This window comes from Hypanus sabinus, chromosome 3 (genome assembly GCF_030144855.1).
Source record: "Hypanus sabinus isolate sHypSab1 chromosome 3, sHypSab1.hap1, whole genome shotgun sequence".
Taxonomy (NCBI): Eukaryota; Metazoa; Chordata; class Chondrichthyes; order Myliobatiformes; family Dasyatidae; genus Hypanus; species Hypanus sabinus.
The window spans coordinates 150,576,853-150,597,531 of NC_082708.1; the positions used below are offsets into that span (position 1 = coordinate 150,576,853).

The following is a 20,679-nucleotide window of genomic DNA, read 5'->3' on the forward strand; positions in this document are numbered from 1 at the left end:
CAGTCTCTGTAACCTCTCTGCGTAACACAGTCCGGACATCCCAGGAATTAACCTTGTGAATCTACACTGCACTTCCTCTACAGCCAGGATGTCCTTCCTTAACCCTGGAGACCAAAACTGTACACAATACTCAAAGTGTGGTCTCACCAGGGCCTTGTACAAATGCAAAAGGATTTCTTTGCTCTTGTACTCAATTCCCTTTGTAACAAAGGCCAACATTTCATTAGCCTTCTTCACTGCCTGCTGCACTTGCTCATTCACCTTCAGTGACTGATGAACAAGGACTCCTAGATCTCTTTGTATTTCTCCCTTACCTAACTCTACACCGTTCAGATGATAATTTGCCTTCCTGTTCTTACTCCCAAAGTGGATAACCTCACACTTATTCACATTGAACGTCATCTGCCAAGTAGCTGCCCACTCACCCAGCCTATCCAAGTCACCCTGAATTCTCCTAACATCCTCATCACATGTCAGACTGCCACCCAGTTTAATATCATCAGCAAACTTGCTGATGTTATTCTCAATGTCTTGATCTAAATCGTTGATGTAAATCGTAAACAGCTGTGCTCCCAATACCGAGCCCTGTGGCACCCCACTAGTCACACCTACCATTCCGAGAAACACCCATTCACCGTTGCCCTTTGCTTTCTATCTGCCAACTAGTTTTCTATCCATGTCAATATCTTCCCCCTAATGCCATGAGCTCTGATTTTACCCACCAATCTCCTATTTGGGACCTTATCAAATGCCTTCTGAAAATCAAGGTACACTACATCCACTGGATCTCCCTTGTCTAACTTCCTGGTTACATCCTCGAAAAACTCCAAACTCAAAACGTCAAGCATGGTTAACCCTTGGTAAAACTATGCTGGCTCGGCCCAATCCTATCACTGCTATCTAGGTATGCCACTATTTCATCTTTAATAATGAACTCTAGCATCTTCCCCACTACTGATATTAGGCCGACAGGACAATAGTTCTCTGTTTTCTCCCTCCCTCCTTTCTTAAAAAGTGAGATAACATTAGCCATTCTCCAATCCTCAGGAACTGATCCTGAATCTAAGGAACATTGGAAAATGATTACCAATGCATCCGCAGTTTCCAGAGCCACCTCCTTTAGTACCCTAGGATGCAGACCATCTGGACCTGGGGATTTGTCAGCCTTCAGTCCCATCAGTCTACTCATCAACGTTTCCTTCCTAATGTCAATCTGTTTCATTTCCTCTGTTAACCCTATGTCCTTGGCCCATCCATACATCTGGGAGATTGCTTGTGTCTTCCCTAGTGAAGACAGATCTAAAGTACTTATTAAATTCTTCTGCCATTTCTCTGTTTCCCATAACAATTTCACCCAATTCATTCTTCAAGGGCCCAACATTGTTCTTAATTATCTTCTTTCTTTTCACATACCTTAAAAAAAGAGCAGCTTTGCTACCCTCCTTTATATTCCTGGCTAGCTTGCATTCGTATCTCATTTTTTTCTCCCCTTATTGCCTTTTTAGTTAAGTTCTGTTGTTCCTTAAAAATTTCCCAATCATCTGTCCTCCCACTCACCTTAGCTCTGTCATACTTCCTTTTTTTTTAATGCTATGCAATCTCTGACTTCCTTTGTCAACCACTGTGGCCCCTTCCCCCCCCCCCCCTTTGAATCCTTCCTTCTCCAGGAGATGAACTGATTTTGCACCTTGTGCATTATTCCCAAGAATACCTGCCATTGCTGTTCCACTGTCTTTTCTGCTAGGATATGTGTCCAGTTAACTTTGGCCAGCTCCTCCCTCATGGCTCCTTAGTCTCCTTTGTTCAACTGCAACACTGACACCTCCGATCTGCCCTTATCCTTCTCAAGTTGCAGGTAAAAACTTATCATATTATGGTCACTACCTCCTAATGGCTCCTTTACTTCAAGATCGCTTATCAAATTCTGTTCATTACACAACACTAAATCCAGAATAGCATTGTCCCTGGTCAGCTCTCGTACAAGCTGTTCCAAGAATGCATCCTGTAGGCACTCTACAAACTCCCTATCCTGGGGTACAGCACCAACCTGATTCTCCCAGTTCACCTGCATGTTGAAATTCCCCATAACTACTGCGACATTACCTTTGCCACATGCCAATGTTAACTCCCTATTCAACTTGCATCCAATATCCATGCTACTGTTTGGTGGCCTGTAGACAACACCCATTAGGGTCTTTTTGCCCTTACTGTTCCTCAGTTCTATCCACACAGACTCTACTTCTCCTGATCCTATGCCCCCCACCCCTTGCAAAGGACTGAATCTCATTCCTCACCAACAGGGCCACTCCACCCCCTCTGTCCACATTTCTGTCCCTACGATAGCACGTATACCCTTGTACATTAATTTCCCAGGTCGGATCTCCCTGCAGCAATGTCTCCGTTATCCCAACAACATCATAGTTACCCATTCGCACCTGAGCTTCAAGCTCATCCGCCTTATTTCTGACACTTAGTGCATTCAGATATAGAATTTTTAGCCCATTTCTCCTCACTCTGTTTAAATCGCTGCCTATTGTGCTTAACCCAGCTCCTCGAACTCCCATCGGGCTATACGTCCCTTGAATTTTGTTCTTCCTAAATTTACTTATTCTTTCTGCACATTTAACTCCATGTTCCATCAGACCATCCCTCTGTACCTGTGTCCTCCTTATCACTTGTTCCTCCTCACCTTTCTCTACTACACACTTAATATTCCGGAACCATGTCCTTTATTCTTCAAGTCCCCACTTGTCCTTTATTCTTCATCTCGCTATCCTCTCTCACATTCTGGATCCCTGCCCCTGCAAATTTAGTTTAAACCCCCCCCCCCCCCACAAGAAGCACTAGCAAATTTTCCTGCAAGAATGTTAGTACCGCTCCAGTTCAGGTGTAAACCGTCCCGTCAGAACAGATCCCACCTTCCCTGGAATAAAGCCCAATTATCTAAAAACCTAAAGCCCTCCCTCCTGCACCATCCTCTCAGCCACGTATTCATCTGTATAATCCTTCTGTTCCTTGCCTCACTCACACGTGGCACAGGTAGCAATCATAAGATACTAATTATAAGTTAGTAAGATACTGGAGTCAATCATTAAAGAAGAAATAGATAACCAATTAGGAAATCTGAATATAATTAAATCTAGTTAATGTGGTTTTATGAGAGGCTAAATCATACTCGATAAATTGCTCAGTTTATTTTCTGAAATGCACAATCGAATCCTTGGTTGATTTGAAATCAAACAGCAGGTTATTATCTATCTAAGACCAAGTAAGTGCAGTATGAAGGGACATAGGTTTTTTTTTCCCGTGAATCACAAGATGCAAACAGATGAGCACCAACAATAGTTAGGAAGGCAAATAGCATTTTTGGTCATTATTGCAAAGTGGTTAAGGTTTAGAAATAGTTTTTGTTGCAATTGTAGAGTGTTGGAGAGGTCTTGCCAAGAGGTCTGCACAGTTTTGGTCCACTAAAAAAAAGATACTGTAACATTGGTGGCAGTAAAGAAGAGATTCACCATGTTATTTCCTGAGATGAGGCAGTAGTACTACCAAATGATTTGGAGCTGTATCCTTCGAGTTAGAAGAAATAAGTTATGAATTTATTCAAACATATTCAAAGGGGCTTGATGTAGAAAATGTTGGGATGTTTTCATTAGTGGGAGAGCCTCACCAAAGAGAACTAACCACAAGATCAGGGACTGGAAATTTAAAACTGAGGTATGTAAAAAAAATGTTTTCTCACAGAGGGTGGTAAATCTCTGGAATTCTCTGCCCCAGAAGATGGTAGAAGCTGTCTCATTGGAAGTATATAAAGTGGAAGTGGATGAATATTTGATTAATACTAGGAGTAGAGGTATATGGGGAGAAATAGCACAAGAGTAGATGGACATGTTAAGTGGTGAGGCAGGTTTGCTGACTTACTATTGTTTCTTGTGAACCGAACATGGACCAAAGTTGCTTTGCAGTGTAATCCATTGGCTTTAAAATACTTGAATCATCTCTTGGGTATTCAGATGCTACTTGCAGAGCTTTGTTTTTACAGCTGCTGAACACAAATTTTGGGATTTTGAAAAGAAAAACTATATAACTTTTTGTTCCAGGTGGACATGCAGTGGGTGCAGGTTCTGGCTGAGGGTTGGGCCACCCCTCTCAATGGCTTCATGCGAGAGCGAGAATTCTTGCAGTGCCTTCATTTTAGCTGCTTGCTGGATGGTAAGAACTATGTGAAAGTTAAGTCATAAATACAATGCAAACACTGAATATCTTCTTGCATATAAGTTTGAGCATTCTCATTTTGGCAGTTCTGAAGGCTTATTGTGGGAGCAAACCTGGGAAGTTAATGTAGGAGTTGAATGAAACATCAACTGCTATAAATGAAAATTTAAGTCACTTTCAAAACTTCAGCTGGCTTTCCCATTTGGTTCGGTATGTCCCTTTGAAGATGCACACCTCCATCTTTAATCTCCTATTTCTCAATAAAAATCACTGCACTGTGCCCCTGTCTCAAACAGCTTCCCTTGATATGAGCTCCATTTGCACCTCCTTGTTCATGGAAAGTTCAGTGAATATGACAAACAATTTTTTTTGATGTATCTGTATATTTGGTTATACACCCTGAAGTCAAGTTGCCCTTGCTCTTATCAGACAAGTCTCCACACTTTTCTAGGATGACTTTGAAAAACAAAGATAACCTTCAGCTCCTTTTACCTATTTTGCAAACAATTTCTTTAAACTGCTCTCCTTTGTTTCGAAGTCCTGTCCTGCTTCCTTAATTTACTCAGAGACAGCTATTGCAGCTATTTGCTCAAGAATTGAATACTTTCTCTAATTTTGTATCTTTCCCAGTTCCTCTATATTAGCTCAACTTGCTTCATCAGCTGCTTCCTCACCTTAGCTCACTACAGTGCCGGACACCCCTGCCCCGTCAAACATTGTTGTTTTATCTCCTGATCCTGAATCAAAAAGTTGATTGACCATGTCCTTCCACAGATGCTGTCTGATCCACTGAGTTCCTCCAATATCTTGTTTGTTACTCCATATTTCAACATCTGCAGTTTGTTACTCTGTTCTTGTACCTAATTGCAGCTTCAACCTCCCTTTTGGCTTTCCAAACTTGTGCCAGTAGCTTTCTAGTTGAATTCTTCCAACCTGTTTTAACCCTGACACAGTGGCAAAAATGGCTCTAATGTGATAAATGCTTTGCTGAAATAGTAGCCTACTTTTACTCAGCCTTTCACATTGTTGACAGAAGCAACCTCTTCCAATTTATCCCTTCCATTCAATTGAGTGGGATTGCACTCACCTGGTTCCATTTTTTTATTTATTCAGTCATCACAAGAGAGTCAACAGCAATGTCTTATTGCATCTTTACCACTTCCTGGGACATGATCCAAATAATACAGAACAGTTGAATCGGTTAGGGTTTCCTTCCCTGGAGTGGAGAAGGAAGAGGTGAGGTCTTGTAGCGGTATAGAGAGGAGAAATACAGGCTTTTTCCCCTGAGGTTGGGTGAGAATAGAATTGAAGGTCATAGTTTAGGGTGAAATGTGAAATAATTAATAGGAACTTCTTTATTCAAAGGATGGTTCAGTTGTGGAATAAGCTGCCAGTGGAAATGGGAGGTTCAGGTTCATTTGCAACAAGGGATTTTTGGTTAGGCACATGAATGGAAGGGGTAGGGAGTGCTATGGTTTGGATGCAGGTAGATGGAATTAGGCATAAAAACAGGTTTGCCTGGACTAGATGGGCTAAAGGGCAACACTCTGACTTGATTTATGCTATAATTTATCCAAGTATTACCTCTTGGTAATGATGCTCAAAATATATAGTATCAATTTCCACATATAAGCTGATGGCATCCAAGTCTACCTCATCACCTCCTGATCACTCCACAAACAGACACTTTGTTCATTGTCCAGAAAAGCATGAGTAGGAATTTCCCTTTAGTAAAAATTGCCTGCTCTCCCCTCTTCCTTTGAACCCAATTATTTGGTACTACTCGCACTGTTCTTGCCTGCAAAGCATGGCAGGACGACTATATAGTGGGGTGAAGAATGTTAATGAACTGACTGATCTGCTTCTCTACTGACCAGTTGGTACTTTCCTTGTTTAGTGTTATCTAGTCATGATGTCAGGCGAAGAACCTTCAATGTTAACTGTTTAGTCCCTTCCATGGATGGTACTCGCTAAATTCTTCCGGCATCTTGTGTATGTTGTTTAAGAGATTCTGTAATAGGATGAGGTTGTAAATCAATATTCAATACCGTAGAAATAGTATCAAAAATGTATTTCCAATATTTTTCCAAGGACGGACATGACCAAAACATATGAGTTAGAGAAGCCATCTTAGAATGACATCTGTCACATATAGGATTTATGTGGGAATAAAAACGAGCTAATTTATCCTTGGACATATGAGCCCTGTGCACAACCTTAAACTGTATCAATGAATGTTTTGAACATATAGAGGATGAATTAACTAGTTGAAGAATTTTATCCCAATTCTCAATAGGGATAGTTCTTTTTCCCAATCATTCTTAATCTTATAAAAGGCCTCTGAACGTATTTTCATAATTATATTGTAAACATTTGATATTACACCTTTCTGAAAAAGATTTAATTCTAACAATTTCTCAGAAATACCCATAGAATGTAGATTTGGAAAGGTAGGAAGTACAGTGTTTAAAAATCTTTGGTTTACCAATGATGGAGTCAATTCATTCATCTCCCTCTGCTTGTCAGATGATTGCATTCCTTACATTAATGGCCAAAAGATCTACTTTGTTGAATTGGAAAGAAATTAATCCCCCAACCACATTTCATTGGTTTTCTCAAACTATTTTATGTTTAAATTTGGAAAAAATTAGAAGTGTCATATATGACCCTTCTATTAAATTTGAAAAGACTTGGAGGCTATTCATTCAATATTTTCACATGATGTAATTTTACCCTGTTCCAATCTTATTTTTTTTTCTTGTTTCTGATTGTATATATGTAGAGAGGATCGGAGTTGGGGACACTGATGATTTTTTGTCTTAGACACTATAAACAGCCCATGTTTTTTTTTCTTTTCTTTTCCTTCTATTAGTTAGTGGTTAGTTTGTTAGCAAACACGAGGAAGTCTGCAGATGCTGGAAATTCAAACAACACACACAAAATTCTGGTGGAACACAGCAGGCCAAGCAGCATCTATAGGGAGAAGCGCTGTCGACGTTTCGGGCCGAGACCCTTCGTCAGGACTAACCGAAAGGAAAGATAGTAAGAGATTTGAAAGTAGTGGGGGTAGGGGGAAATGCGAAATGATAAGAGAAGACCGGAGGGGGTGGGATGAAGCTAAGAGCTGGAAAGGTGATTGGCGAAAGTGATACAGAGCTGGAGAATGGAAAGGATCATGGGACGGGAGGCCTCGGGAGAAAGAAAGGGGGGGGGAGCACTAGAGGGAGATGGAGAACAGGCAAACAACTAAATATGTCAGGGATGGGGTAAGAAGGGGAGGAGGGGCATTAACGGAAGTTAGAGAAGTCAATGTTCATGCCATCAGGTTGGAGGCTACCCGGCTGGTATATAAGGTGTTGTTCCTCCAACCTGAGTTTGGATTCATTTTGACAATAGAGGAGGCCATGGATAGACATATCAGAATGGGAATGGGACATGGAATTAAAATGTGTGGCTCAGAAGTCAAAAGCCCATCTCGTTATGCTCTTGCACCTTATAGTTTACCTGCACTGCACTTGTGTATCTGTTATGTATTATTCTGCATTATTGTTGTTTTGCTGTGTTCTGCCTTAATACATTTTAATGATCTGAGCTGTATCTCAGTACATGTGACAATAATATTCCAATTCCCAAAAGACTCTCAAAAGATGCTTAATTTGTTCTAGGATTAATAGTGGGGATAGTGAAGTGGTCAAGAAGTGTGCAAAGTTAAGATGGGTTGGTATGTCAATTGGGCTTAAATGGAACAAGCTAGTCTAAGTATTGGCGTTTATTTTAAATTGACTGCACTGGGGGGAGAAAGCATTACTGTATAATGTATAAATTGAAAATAACCTTCCAAGTCTGTACCCATTAACATGCCTTTTTGCCGTCTGTTGTTTGACAGGGGGCCTCATTAATCTGTCAGTGCCCATTGTCCTGACAGCATCGGATGAAGATAAAGAGCGATTGGATGGCTGTACTGCCTTTGCATTGGTATATGATGGACGTCGAGTGGCCATCCTTCGAAACCCTGAATTCTATGAACACAGGAAAGAGGAGCGGTGTGCACGTCAGTGGGGAACAACATGCAGAGAGCACCCTTATATCAAGGTTTTGTTAGAATCCTTTTTTCAGACCCTTTAATCCATATGACATTCAGGTTTTCTGTGAGATAAGTCTAGGGTTAACATTTCAGATTGATGGTTTATTATTATTATTATTGTTATTATAGAAAATGGCTCAGAGCCAGGGATTAATCTGGATAAGGCACAGGCAGAGCAAATGAGTGATTTGTGTTTTGAAAGACGTGAGATGTTTATTATAGCAAGTGATGGTCCAAGTCAATGAGAAGAATTAGTAATGAGATAAATTAGAGAGACAAAGGTACAATCAAAAAAACTTGCTTCCAGCAGTATCATAGGCATATAGCAACATCTAAGCAGCATTCTCAAGGAAAACATAATTTATACTTAATCTATGCACAAAATGCTGGAGTAGGTCAGGCAGCATCTATGGTGGGGAATGGGCAATCAATGTTTCACACCAAGATCCTTTATCAGGATTAGTCCTGTCATGATGAAAGGTCTAGAGTCAAAATATTGACTGCTTATTCCCCTCTGTAGATGCTGCTTGACTTGCTCTAGCATTTGGTGTGTTGCTCAAGGTTTCCAGCTTCTGCAGTATCTTTAGTGTTGGTGAACATAAATTGTACATATTTTTCATGAGCGAGAACTCATTTAAAACAAAAGTACCCAATTTTAGTGCAAAATGATCAAAGTGGTAATAGTGATTAGGAAGTAGCTGTTCTTGAAGCTGGTGTGGGACTTGTACCTCCCACCTGTTGGTAGCTATGAGTTGATGTCATGGCCTGGATAGTGGAGACCTTTGATAGACATTGCTTTTTGATGCGGTACCTTCTGTAGATACTATTGACAATGGGGAGGGATCTACTCGTGATTCATTGGACCAAGTGAACTACTCTCTACAGCTTCTTGTGCGTTTGAATTGCCATAACAGACCATAATCAACCAGTCAGGATACTTTCAGGAGTGTATCTGTAGAGGTTTGTTCAAGTGTATAGCTGTTATCTGTGTGTTTCCAGGGTGGTCTGTTATTATTAGTTTCCAGCATGAGCAATTCTTGATTTTCATCTGCTTATTTTTTAATTTCATGTTAGTTTTTCTCAAATGTAACTATTGTTTCTCTACCCTATGAAACCAACAGATGGTAATGCAGAGTGGCAATTGGTTAGTAGGCGGAGATTTGCAAGTTCTTGATCGTGTTTATTGGAATGATGGACTTGATCAATATCGCCTCACCCCACGTGAATTAAAGCAAAAATTTAAAGCAATGAATGCTGGTGAGTACCAGTTTATCTTGTCTATCTGTTTCCGTACATGTGATTGTTTAAATTCATGAATCTAGTCAATATTTATAGTATACACGAGTGAATCTGCAGATGCTGGAAATAAATAAAAACACAAAATGCTGGCAGAACTCAGCAGGACAGACAGCATTAATGGGAGGAGGCAGTGATGACGTTTCGGGCCGAAACCCTTCTTCAGGAGTATAGTTAGTATAGTATAGTTGTTTGCAATCAAATGCCAAAGAAGCTTTTTCTTTTATTGGTTGTTACATGAGGAACATTAAGTTTGGGAAACAGCCAGTTCCTTATGTTAGCTTTTTGATGTTAAAAGTTAGGATTTCTGAGAAAGCAATCTCATTTCAGGCTTGCCATTCTAATTCCATGCCAGATCATGGGATTACTGTATCTACTTGGCTCAACCTGCTAGCATTTGGCGTACAACTGCTATACTGTCCATCCCCTTTATTTTTGAGTCCAGAAGAGGGGTCTGAACTCAGAGTGCTGATTGTTCATTTCCCTCCACAGATGTTGCCTGACCCATTGAGTTCAAATAAGATGCTAAACGTTACTCTAGATTCTAGTATCATATCTCCAGTAGGAGGATTATAGCAGTTCCATAACAACAGGCTTTTTTCATGCTTTGAGGATAAACATTAAAAAAAACCTAAAACTCCAGTTTGCTTCATCCCAAATTGATTCTTCTACCAAGATAACTACTGATATCAAAGTGTCTTTCATGCAGATTATCAAGTGGAGTCAGTCAGTTCTCCACAAGGTGGAAGCAAAACATAACTCAGTCAGTCTGAACTGCTATTTTGTACTTGAAGTCGCCAGTAAGTGTAGCACAGCAATGATTGTGAAATGAAACAGAATTTTAGCACACAAAGGCGAATGTGTGAGCCGATAGGAACGGGGTCAGAACTGCAAAGCCAATCCTTGAATTACAGAGTGGAGATAAGGAACTGGCAACTAAAGCACTCTCAGAATGTAGGTTGACAATTAATTGTTTTTGAGTTGGGTAGCCTCAAAGGGAGGGCAGAGAGAAGCAGAACTCTGTACCCAACCAATTCCCTCAAATCTTCAACAAATCATTGCCCTTGGTGTCCTAAACCATCTTCTTAACTGCAGGATGGTTGAGACCAGGAAATTTAAATAATTTGAAATAATTTTTGCAGTTTTCTGATTTTTTTTTTCACTGATTTTGCTCTGAAACAACTTTCTAAGATAAAAGTGCTCTGAGCTGATCTCTACAACAGTACAGAACATTCAACTTCCATTTTAATTCATTATTGTCTACCAAACTACTTATTCCACATCTTAGTATCGTTTAGTATTTATTTAGTTAGTTGCTTGCTATAAAAGCATAAAACATAGGAGAAGAATTGGGTTATTTGGCCCATTGTCTGCTCTGCCATTTCGCCATGGCTGATCCATTTCCCACTCAACCCCCTTCGCCTACCTCCTCCCCATAACCTTTCACATCCTGACTAATCAAGAACCTCTCAACCTTTTCCTTAATTACACCTAACAATCTGGCCTCCACATTTGCCTGTGGCCATGAATTTCACAGATTCACCACCTGTAGCTTAAGAAGTTCCTCTACCTCTGTTCTAAATGAAAGATTCTCTATATTGCAGTTGTGCCCTCTGGTCCTAGACTTGCCCACATCCAGTCAATCTAGGCCTTAATATTTGATAGGTTTCAATGAGATTCTTCTCATTCTTTTAAGTTCCAGTGAGAACAGCCCCAGAATCACACACTCTCCTCATAAGCTAACCCCTTTCATTTTCGTGAACTTCCTCTGTACCCTCTCCAATATCAGCACATCTTTTTTGAGACAATGAACCCAAAAGTGCTCACAAAACTCCAAGTGAGGCCTCACCAGTGCTTTATAAAGTCATAGCACTGCATCCTTGCTTTTATATTCAAATCCTCCAGAAATGAATACTAATAATGATTTATTTCTCATCACCGACTCAAACTGCAAGTTAACCTTTGGGAGTTTCTGTGCAGAATTCCCTAAGTTCTTTTGCATCTTGGATTTTTGAATTTTCTTCCCATTTAGAAAATAATTACGCTTTTATTTCATCTACCAAAGTGATGAAGGAAAGATTACTTTCCTACACTGTAATCCATCTGCCACTTCTTTGCTCGTTCCCCTAATTCCTTCTGCAGCTTCCCTCCTTCTTCGACACTATTTGCCCCCTCTGCCCATCTTAATATCATCCACAAACTTGCCCACAAAGCCATCAATTCCATCATCCAAATCATTGGCATACAATGTTAAAAGCAGTGGTCCCAACACCTTCGGTTGTCTGTCGGAATCCGATGACGACGTCCACTCCTTTAACAGTGAGATCTTTGACTATACAGTCCTATCCTGAACCCACAAGTTCTATTGCAGGTCCCAACACCAAACCCTGTGGAACATCACTAATCATTGGCAACCAATAAGAAAAGGCTCCCTTTTTTCCCCATTCTTTGCCTCCTGGCAAACAGCTAATGCTCTATCCATGCTAGTATCTTTCCTGTAATACTATGGGCTCTTATCTTGCTAAACAGTCCTGTTCAACACCTTGTCAATGGGCTTTTGGAAATTTAAGTACACAATATCCACTGATTCTCTTCTGTCTATTCTGTTTCTTATTTCTTCATAGGCAAGATTTTCCCTTAAGAAAATCTTGCTGACTTTGGCCTATTTTATTATATGCATCCAAGTACCCCAACACCTCACAATCGACTCCCAACGTTTTCCCAACTACTGAAGTCAGGCTAACTGGCCTATAATTTCCTTTCTTCTGCTTCCCTCTCTCCCTTGAAGAATGGAGTGACATTTCAAATTATCCAGTCCGCCGGAACCATGCCAGAATCTATTGATTCTTGAAAGATCATTACTAATGCCTCCACGATCTCTAGCTATCTCTTTCAGAACCCTGTAGTGTAGTTCATCTGGTCCAGGTGACTTATATACCTTCAGACCTTTCAGCTTCTCATTTTCCCTCATTCTTCTAACTCCAGCAAGTACAAGCCCAGAGACATGAAATGCTCCTCATAAATTAATCCTTTCATTTCTCGGATCATTCTCATGAACATTCTCTGGACAGTCTCTGAAGACAGCATATCTTTTCTCAGATACGGTGCACAAAACTGCTCACATGTACTTCATGCAATCTGACCAATGCCTTAATGCCTCAGCATTACATCCTTGCTTTTGTATTCTCGCCCTCTCGAAATAGATGCTAATATTGCATTTGCCTTCCTTACTTCCGACTTAGGCTGCAAATTAACCTTTAGGGAATCCTGCATGAGAACTCCCAAGTCCCTTTGCACCTCTGGTTTTTGAATTTTCTCCCCATTTAGAAAATAGTTCATGCCTTAATTCCTTCTTCCAAAGTACATGACCCTCTACTTCCCTACACTGTATTCCATTTGCCACTTCTTTGCCCATTCTCCAATCTAAGTCCTTCTGCAGACTCCCTTCTTCCTCAACACTACCTGCCCTTCACTGCAAACTTGGCCACAAAGTGATCAATTATGTCCTCCAAATCATTGACATATAACGTGAAAAGGAGCAATTCCAAAAATGAACAGTACTGTAGCACTCTGCTATTCACCGGGAGCCAACCAGAAAAGGCCCTCTTTATTTCGACTTTTTGCCTCCTGCCAGTCAGCCGATCTTCTATCCATGCTGATATCTTTCCTTTAATACCACTGGCTCTTGTATTGTTAAGCAGCCTCACATATGGCCTTGTCAAAGGCCAAAATCCAAATAAACATCCAATAACTCTCTTTTGTCTATCCTGCCTGTTACTTCCTCAAATAATTCCCACTGATTTGTCAGGCAAGATTTCCCCTTGAGGAAACCATGCTGACTTCGGCCTATTTTGTCATGTGCTTCCAAGTACCCCGAAATGTCGCCCTTAATGATAGATTTCACCATCCTTCCAACCACTGAAGTTAGGCTAACTTCTGCCTCCCTCCCTTCTTGGAGTGACATTTGCAATTTTCCAGTCCTTTGGAATCTTTCCATAATCTAGTGATTCTTGAAAGATAATTACTAATGCCTCTACAGTCCCTTCAGGTTTCAACCTAACTCCCTTTATTCTCTCTTCAAGACCTCCTACTTGTGTTGGCTGTTCACCGTCCCCCTTTAGAATTCTGTGGACCTGATGCAAGTCATCCCTGGCTTGACACATGGGAGGCAATACACAATCCCAGTGTCTTTCACATCCACAGAATTTGCTTTCTGCTCCTCTAATTGTGGAATCCCCGGTACTACTGCACTCTTCAAACCCTCCCCACTGCCTTACTACCAAAGACAGAGTCAGTGTCAGAGATCATGTTGTTGAGGCTTCCCCCGGTAGGGTGTACCCCCAACAGTATCCAAAGTGGGATTATTGAGGGGAACATCCACAGTGGATCTCTGCAAGGTCTGCCTATTCCCTTCCCCTATCCTGACAGTCACACAGGTACCTGCCTCCTTCAACTTCGGAGTGACTACTTCCCTGTAGCTCTGATCCATCACCTTATGAGCCAAAGGTCTTCCAGCTGCAGCTCCAGTTCCTTCCCACTGTCTCTAAGGAGCTGAAGTTTGGTGCATTTTGTGCAGATGTATTTATCAGGGTGACTGGAGATCTCCCAAATTCTCACATCTGTCACAAGAAGCCTACCACTAACTCTGGACCCATTCTCAGTGCAGTAGGTGTGTACTAGACCATAACATGTAAGAACAGAATTAGGCCATTTGGCCCATTGAGTCTACACTGTCATTTCATCATGGCTGATCCATTTTTCCTCAGCCCCAATCTGTAGCCTTCTCCCCATGCCTTCACTAATCAACTTACTAGCCACTGCCTTAAATATACATAAAGACTTGGCCTCCACAGCTGCCTATGGCAGTGAATTCCACAGATTAACCTCTGGCTAAAGAAATTACTCCTCATCTCCATTCTAAAAGGACGCCCCTATATTTTGAGGCTGTGTCCTCTGGTCTTAGATTCTCCCACCATAGGAAACATCCTCCCCACGTTCACTCTATAAAGGTCATTTCCATAAATATAGTAATGAAAGTGCAAGGAAATAGAGCAAGGATCTATTTGAAGTGCCTGAAGAGAATGGATTTGAACAGTAGTTGCATTTTAGGTTGAACACCAATGCAAAGACAATGTAAAAGAGAACTGGGTTTTCAATTTATCCATAAATTACATGTTGTTTTAATCAAACATAACTGGAATATGGTATGGTATTGATGGAGTGGTGAGCCTTCTAGACTGCAAGTCTGGAGACATGCTTTCAAATTTGAATTAAATTAATAATCTGGAATTTAAAAAAAAAACCACGTGTCGTTTCAATACTGATGGCCGTTTTCAAAGGAGGAAAGTGCCACACTTGCCCAGATAGCTCGAAGTATGACTCACCTTGAAAGAAATGTGTTTGGCTCTTAAGTTGTCCTCTGAAATGGCCCATCATACCACTCAGAACTGCTGTGTTAAATGGGTAAATGAAAAAACTGGAAAGACTTCCTAGCATCAACCTAGACTCTGAATTTGGACATCTGGAAAATGGTTTGGGAGAACGGGCAGTAGGCTGACGCAGTCATTCAGACTGATAGTGTACGTACTAAGTGACACTTACAGCAGAAGCCCTGCCAACGTCCTGTCCCACCAGCAGGACAGAAGAGCCAGCAAAGTGATATACAGGCAGGAGGAAGTATCCCAATGCTTCCTCAATACTGACTGAAGACCATGAGGTCTCATGCTGCTAAGTCTTCTCAGCTGATGAGTGGGTGTGCTGGCCGCCATGTCAATGAATAGCACTGTGTGAAGCAATGAAAGTAGCAAGGACATAATGTCACAGGGCAGGAGACGTCCAGTAGAAACTTAGCAGCAATACCATCGAGTAAGCTGGCAAGTTCCTAAAGGATTTTGCTGTCCCACCATTTCTGTACCAATCAGTGAGCAAATTGCCATAAGTAGAATCAGAATCAAGTTTAATATCACTAGCAAATGTTAATGAAATTTGCTGTCTCTGCGGCAACAGTATAATGCAATACATAACAATAGAAAAATAATTTGTGTATATATAGAGAAACAGAATGGCTCAGCATCTGTAAAGGATATGATAAGGCTGTATTTTCATTCCTTGCCTGTTTAATTTGTATGCTGAACAAATCTTCAGAGAAGCAAGGGAATCGAGGGGTGAGAATTGGTGACAGAATCATCAATACCTTCGTTATGCTGATGACAAGACAATACCGGCTGAAACTGAAGATGACCCGAAGGAACTGCAAACCAACATCAAAGAACATAGCTTCAAAAAGAAGACTAATAGTGACTACTGGCAGCACAACCAATTTCAATCTGTATGGAGTGGAAATTGAAGTGGCTGACAGTTTCAACTTGCGTGGATCAATGATTAACCCTGAAGCAGTAAGCAGGCAAGAAGTCCCAATGAAAAATCACACTTGACAGATCAGTCGTGAAGGATTTAGAGAAGATCTTCAGGAACATGAATCTATCTCTACGTACAAAGACTTGATTTGTACAGGCAATGGTGTTTTCAATGACATTATATGGGCGCGAATGTTGGATGGTAAAAAACGATAGGAAGCATATTTATGCCTTTGAAGTGTGGTGCTGGAGAGAAACACTACACATCTCATGGACCTGTCTCAGAACAAACTAATCAATGGTCAAACCAAGGCATCTCTCTGTAGGCTTAAATGACAAGACTCTGCCTTACTGTACTTTGGGTACATCATGCAAAAAAAAACAGCTCCCTGTAAAAGGATATGCTTGGCAAGGTGGAAGGCCAGCGGAAGAGAGGAAGGCTACTAATCAGATGGGTGGACACAATAAGGACAGCTATGAACGCAATCTTACTGTATCAACTATGACCTGCCTTTGCAAGGTTCAAAACTCATTTAGGGCAACTATCCATAGGGGCGCCATAAGTCGACAACGACTCAATGGCACTTAACAACAACAACATATGTTAGATTGAAAAAGCAGTGCAAAAATAAAAATTAAAAAAGTAGTGAGGTAGTGTTCATGGGTTCAATGTTCATTCAGAAATCAGATGGCAGAGAGGAAAGAGCTTATTCTGAATCATTGAATATGTACATTCAGGCGCCTGTACCACCTCCCTGATGGTAGCATGTCCTGGGTGATGGGGTCCTTAATGGTCATTGCCACCTTTTTGAGGCATCACTCCTTGAAGATGTCCTAAATACTACAAAGGCTAGTGCCCATGATGAAAGCTCATTTACAGCTCTCTGCAGCTTATTCAATCCTACGCAATAGCTTTGTCCCCTGGCCCACCATACCATGTGATGATGTAGCTATTTAGGGAGCTCTCCATAGTACATCTGTAGAAATTTGCAAGTGTCTTTAGTGACATACTAAATCTCCTCAAACTCCTAATGAAATATAGCCTCTGTGATATCCTCTTTGTAGCTGCATCAATTTGTTAGGCCCAGGATAGATCCTCAGAGATACTGACACCAGAAACTTGAAATTGGTCAGTCTTTCCACTTTGTATCCCTCCGAGGACCGGTGTGTGTTCCCTCATCTTGCCTTTTCTGAATCCATAATCAGTTCTTTGGTCTTACTGATGTTGAGTGCAAGGTTGTTGCTGTGACACCACTCAACTAGCTGATATCTTGCACTTCTGTCACTATCTGAAATTCCGGCAAAATAACTGTCATCAGCAAATTTATGGATGGCATTTGATCTGTGTCTTGCCACATTGTCATGGGTGTAGAGGGAGCTCCCTGAGGTGCGCCAGTGTTAATTATCAGTAAGGTGAGGTTATTTCCCATCTGCACAGATTGTGGTTTTCCTATTAGGAAGATGAGGATCCAGTTGCAGAGGGGGCTACAGGGGCCCAAGTTTGGAGCTTTTTGATCTATAGGAATGTTTGTGCTAAATGCTGAGCTGTAGACAATAAACAGCATCCTGACATAGGTGTGTATATTGAGGAAAATCTACTGGATTATTTCCATGTCATTCTACCTGCAGCAGGCACACCTGTCCATGGCAACATTGGTAAAGAATACAGTTGCTGTCCCTTCTTACTGTATCTGGCAGCTTTATGGGATAGACCTGGAGAAGATCTGACAGCTCAGGATGGAGTATCCATGAGCAGCAGCAGAGATGTACTTTGCCACAGTCGACATCGTAATATTCTTCGATCTAACTTTATGATCCAGATAGGCTCTCAACCTTAGTTCCATGAGGGGTGTGGGGAGTCCTTATGGGAGCAGCATCAAATCTACCTAAAGCTGCATGCACACTTGTAACCCCCAGGTCGCCTCAGGCTCACTCACCTCGTTCTCGTCTAGGGGGAGCAGCCTTTGGCCCCGCCAAACTGGGTAATCGCCAACGAACAAACAGGACACCATATGCGATTAAATGATTACAGTTTATAAAGATTACTATAAGTAATTAATAATGATAAAGTATACATTAGATACAGGATACAGGACATGCACTACCTTAGGCAGGTAGTGCAGGAGTCCCCTGGGGTCATCTTCCTCCTAAACAGATATACTGTTTTGGATACTGTTGGGGGAGATGTCTCATCAGGGGAAGGCAGCAGCAGCCAAGTTCATTGCACCATGGGTGGCTCTGCGGCACAGGAGGGAAGGAAAAGGAGTGGGAGAGCTATAGTGATAGGGGATTCAATTCTAAGGGGAATAGATAGATGTTTCTGCGGCCGCAAATGAGTCTCCAGGATGGTATGTTGCCTCCCTGGTGCAAGGGTCAAGGATGTCTCGGAGTGGCTGCAGGACATTCTGGAATGGGAGGGTGAACAGCCAGTGGTCGTGGTGCACCTAGGTACCAACGATATAGGTAAAAAACGGGATGAGGTCCTACAAGGTGAATTTAGGGAGTTAGGAGATAAACTAAAAAGTAGGACCACAAAGGTAATGATCTCTGGATTACTACCAGTGCCATGTGCTAGTCAGAGTAGAAATAGGAGGATATTTCAGATGAATACGTGGCTTGAAAAATGGTGCAAGGGGGAGGGATTCAAATTTCTGGGGCATTGGAACCAGTTCTGGGGGAGGTGTATAAACAGGACGGTCTGCACCTGGGCTGGACTGGAACCAATGTCCTAGGGGGAGCGTTTGCTACTGCTGTTCAGGAGACTTTAAACTAATGTGGCAGGGGGATGAGAACAAGTGCAGAGAGACAGAGGGGTGTAAAATGAGGGTAGAAACAAAAAGTAGTAAGGTGAAAAGTAAAAGTGGCAGGCAGGCAAATCCAGGGCAAAAAGCAAAAAGAGCCACTTTTCAACATAATCGTATAAGGGCTAAGAGTGTTGTAAAAACAAGCCTAAAGGCTTTGTGTTTCAATGCGAGGAGCAACTGTAACAAGGTGGATGAATTGAATGTGCAGATAGTTATTAATGAATATGATATAGTTGAGATCACAGAGACATGGCTCCAGGGTGACCAAGGATGGGAGCTCAACATTCAGGGATATTCAATATTCAGGAGGGATAGACAGGAAAGAAAAGGAGGTGGAGTAGCATTGCTGGTTAGAGAGGAGATTAATGCAATAGAAAGGACGGACATTAGCCTGGAGGATGTGGAATCGATATGGGTAGAGCTGCATAACACTAAGGGGCAGAAAACGCTGGTGGGAGTTGTGTACAGGCCACCTAACAGTATTAGTGTGGTTGCGGATGGCATTAAACAGGAAATTAGAAATGCGTGCAATAAAGGAACAGTAGTTATAATGGGTGACTTCAATTTACATATAGATTGGGTGAACCAAATTGGTAAGGGTGCTGAGGAAGTGGATTTCTTGGAATGTATGCGGGATGGTTTTCTGAACCAACATGTCAAGGAACCAACTAGAGAGCAGGCCATTCTAGATTGGGTATTGAGCAATGAGGAAGGGTTAGTTAGCAGTCTTGTCGTGCGAGGCCCCTTGGGTAAGAGTGACCATAATATGGTGGAATTCTTCATTAAGATGGAGAGTGACATAGTTAATTCAGAAACAAAGGTTCTGAACTTAAAGAAGGGTAACTTTGAAGGTATGAGACATGAATTAGCTAAGATAGACTGGCAAATGATACTTAAAGGGTTGACGGTGGATATGGAATGGCAAGCATTTAAAGATCGTATGGATGAACTACAATTGTTCATCCCAGTTTGGCAAAAGAATAAATCAGGGAAGTAGTGCACCCATGGCTGACAAGGGAAATTAGGGATAGTATCAAGTCCAAAAAAGAAACATATAAATTAGCAAAAAAAAGCTACACACCTGAGGACTGGGAGAAATTCAGAGGCCAGCAGAGGAGGACAAAGGGCTTAATTAGGAAAGGGAAAAAAGACTATGAGAGAAAGCTGGCAGGGAACATAAAAACTGACTGTAAAAGCTTTTATAGATACGTGAAAAGAAAAAGATTAGTCAAGACAAATGTAGGTCCTTTACAGTCAGAAACAGGTGAATTGATCATAGGGAACAAAGACATGGCAGACCAATTGAATAACTACTTTGGTTCTGTCTTCACTAAGGAGGACATAAATAATCTTCCGGAAATAGTGAGATGGAAGAACTGAGGAAAATATATGTTAGTAGGGAAGTGGTGTTAGGTAAATTGAAGGGATTAAAGGCAGATAAATCCCCAGGGCCAGATGGTCTGCATCCCAGAATGCTTAAGGAAGTAGCCCAAGAAATAGTGGATGCATTAGTGATAATTTTTCAAAACTCTTTAGATTCTGGATTAGTTCCTGAGGATTGGAGGGTGGCTATTGTAACCCCACTTTTTAAAAAAGGAGGGAGAGAGAAACCGGGGAATTACAGACCGGTTAGTCTGACATCGGTGGTGGGGAAAATGCTAGAGTCGGTTATCAAAGATGTGATAACAGCACATTTGGAAAGAGGTGAAATCATCAGACAAAGTCAGCATGGATTTGTGAAAGGAAAATCATATCTGACATATCTTATAGAATTTTTTGAAGATGTAACTAGTAGAATGGATCGGGAAGAGCCAGTGGATGTGGTATATTTAGATTTTCAAAAGGCTTTTGACAAGGTCCCACACAGGAGATTAGTGTGCAAACTTAAAGCACACGGTATTGGGGGTATGGCATTGATGTGGAT

General features: G+C 41.4%; 1 protein-coding gene across 1 annotated transcript in view; it reads left to right on the forward strand.

The window, feature by feature from the left end:
- The window catches only part of papss1 (3'-phosphoadenosine 5'-phosphosulfate synthase 1), a 126,922-nt gene that overhangs the window by 80,658 nt on the left and 25,585 nt on the right, over positions 1 to 20,679 (forward strand). The window contains exons 8-10 of the mRNA XM_059965377.1: positions 4,101 to 4,212; positions 8,102 to 8,307; positions 9,421 to 9,556. Coding sequence (XP_059821360.1) covers positions 4,101 to 4,212; positions 8,102 to 8,307; positions 9,421 to 9,556 — 454 coding nt within the window. The remainder of the gene's footprint in view (positions 1 to 4,100; positions 4,213 to 8,101; positions 8,308 to 9,420; positions 9,557 to 20,679) is intronic.